Here is a 3,141-nt window from a genome sequence, read left to right on the forward strand (position 1 = left end):
TCAATCAATTGAGCAACAGCCAATGGATTGCCTAAGTATACCATGTTTCTGAAAGTCCAAGGCCTTGTAAGTATATCTGCTAGCTGTTTTTTCAGAGGGAACAAATTCCAAAGATAAAATTTTGTCTTCCACAAGATCTCTAATAAAATGGTGCCGAATGTCTATATGCTTAGTCCTAGAGTGTTGAACAGGATTTTTCAGAAACTGAGAATTCTCAAATTCAGAGCCATGGTCTGTTCTAATTCTAACAAGAGGCAGATGACTGGTCATCTTCTCTTTTTGCAAAAGGTGACAAACAGACTTAAACCTTTGAAAAGTTTCAGATTTCTCACGTAGAAATGAGACCCAAGTAAACCTAGAGAAATCATCAACCATGACAAGAATATATTTCTTTCCACCAAGAGACACGGTTTGGATAGGACCAACAAGGTCCATGTGAACAAGTTCTAGAATTACATTTGTTTGAATGTGTTTGACCTTTTTGTGTGACACTCTGACTTGTTTGCCTAATTGACATCCTTCACAAACATGCTCATCAGATTTTTCCAGCTTTGGTAAGCCACTTAACTCTCTCTTGGACAATTTATGCAAGTCTCTAAAATTAACATGGCCAAGCCTTTGATGCCACAAAGTACTTGTTTCATTTACAACCTTGTTGCAAACTACTTCTTTTGCATCATTGACACCATCAATGCAGAAGCAATTGTCCCTAGACCTTGCCACGCTCACAATCTCATTGCCACCTTTTCCAATGATTTTGCAGCCATGCTTGGAGAATCTAACTTCTACTATTCCATCATCACACAGCTGACTCACACTAATGAGATTGGATGTGAGACCCTCAACAAATCTAACATTCTTAAGCTCGGGCAAACCAGGGATACAAACAGTACCTTTTCCAACAACTTGAGATCTATGACCTCCACCAAAAGTCACAGTGCCTCCATTAAAGGGGCTGAGAGATGAGAAAACATTTTTATCCCCAGACATATGTTTGGAACAGCCACTATCAAAATACCAAGAATTGATATTTGAAGCAGCAAAAGCATTTAGCACAACAAGAGATTTGGTATGACCTCTTGCAATCCAAGTCGACTTAGGCACAATAGGAGAACTCATTTTGAGGGAGACAAGTTTGGCTATCTTAGTGACCTCATTCAGCAAATGATCAACTTGATCTTGCAAAGATCTGGAATTCCTTTTAGATTTTGGAGACAATTTTCTGGTCTTATCTTTGCTATACATATGACAGACTGGTCGAATATGACCAGTCAACCCACACCTGTGACAAGTTGGAACAAACTTAGGTTTCTTGACAACCTGCTGAACATCAAGAGGAACCGTGACTGGATTTTCTGATTTGACAAACTTAGTGGTAGAATTAGACAAACTAGAACGAAAGTGATTAAATCCAAGACCACCTTTGTCCCCATGAAGTTTTCCCATATTCAACATTTTGTCAATTTTTGAAGCACCAATGGTCATAGATATAATCTTCATATTTGCTTTATTCAATTCACCTAGGAGCTGTTTGTTTGAGTTCTGGAAACCAATGTTACTTTCCTTGAGCACATTAACTTGGTTCTCAAGGTTACTCCTAATTGACACAAGAGCATCAATTTCTTTTTCTAGAGACTCAAATTTGTCACTCAACTCCTTTTTGGTTTCTTTTAAGATGAGAATTTCATGTTGTAGATCTTGGTTATTTGCCTCAAGTTTGAGGCTCTCTTCTTTCAAGGACAAGGTCTTTTAAACAAACAATCATATTTTCTTCCTAATGACTCGTATGACAGGTCATCTGACTCAGAATCAGATTCATCAGACATGGGCTGCACAGAGGCAACAAAGGCAACATGTTGGTCATCATCATCAGAGGAAGATGAATCGTCTTGAGAGCCTTCACTTTCACTCTCACTCCAGCTCACTTTCATGGCCTTGTCCTTTCCTTTGGAGTATTTTTCCTGATTGTTTGCACAGTCAGTAGCATAGTGTCCAATGCCTCCACATGTGAAGCACTTGACAGATTTTCTAAAATCTTTCGTGAAAGGTTTGACATCCTTATTCCTCTCATTAAACCGATCAGTTGATGGTCTAAAATGTTTCTCACTCCCAGAGATTCCCTCTCTAGCAAACTTTCCCTTATCCTTAAGAATTCTCCTAAATTTTTTGACAAACAAGGCCATCTCATCCTCAAAACCTGAGGATTTATCACCACCTTTCGGAGAGGAAACATGCACTCCTTGAAGTGCAACACTTTTTGATTTTTTGGAGTCATTTTCTTCCATATTCAATTCCATCTCATAGGTTTTCAATTTTCCTACAAGTTTGCCAAGCTTAATTTCATTTAAATTTTGGACCTCCATGATTGCGGTTTTCTTTGCTCTAAACCTAGATGGTAGAACACGAAGAATTTTCTGAACAACAAGAAGCTCTTCAATGGGTTGACCTAGACTCATGGCTTCATTTGTGATCATCTCAACTCTTCCATAGAACTCAGAAATAGACTCAGTTTCAGACATCCTAAGTTCTTCAAATTGTGCAAGCACCATCTGAAGTTTTAGGGTTCTAACTTGGTCATCCCCTTCATGAACCACCCTTAGTTTATCCCAAGCTTGTTTAGCATTAGGGATGTGTTGTATATGTGCAAATTGTGTGCTAGACAAAGCTGTAACTAAGGCATTTCTGGCCTTCTTGTTCGAATATGCAGCAAACACCTCAGCTTCAGTCCATTCTGACCTAGGCTTGGGCACAACCTCACCCTCAACAGTCTTGACCGGAGCAACCCACTCTTTTGTGAGATACCCACTTGCATACTCATCAAGAGCATCAAGGAATATCTCAAATTTTTCTCTCCATGCAGCGAAGTTATTGCCGTCAAAATAGGGAGGGGAGTTGCAAGATCCAGCATCTCGATCCCTTTCCATAACGAGCACACCTAAACACCAAAACAAATCCTAGGATCTCTCTATTTTTGTTAAGAGCTGACGCTCTGATACCAATTGAAAATGGTACTTAGGTGACGAGGGGTAAATTTAATCACACAAACAAGACACAACAACACAGCAATCTTCACACACTTTAAACCTTGACCAAATACACATATGACTAGTCAACTGCTAGTCATGAACAATCACAATCAAG

At 39.2% G+C, this 3,141-nt stretch overlaps 1 protein-coding gene across 1 annotated transcript; it reads right to left on the reverse strand.

Annotated features, from left to right (window-relative positions):
* On the reverse strand, nucleotides 1-2,924 carry LOC148920079 (uncharacterized). The gene is made up of 3 exons (XM_089044536.1): nucleotides 2,330-2,924; nucleotides 1,792-2,215; nucleotides 1-1,597 (listed from the first exon to the last, which is right to left on the reverse strand). Exons 1-3 carry the CDS (start codon nucleotides 2,922-2,924, stop codon nucleotides 1-3), a joined length of 2,616 nt encoding a protein of 871 aa, XP_088900662.1.
* Nucleotides 2,925-3,141: the final 217 nt, after the last annotated feature.

This window comes from Prunus mume, linkage group LG2 (genome assembly GCF_029339155.1).
Source record: "Prunus mume cultivar Tortuosa linkage group LG2, ASM2933915v1, whole genome shotgun sequence".
Taxonomy (NCBI): domain Eukaryota; kingdom Viridiplantae; phylum Streptophyta; class Magnoliopsida; order Rosales; family Rosaceae; genus Prunus; species Prunus mume.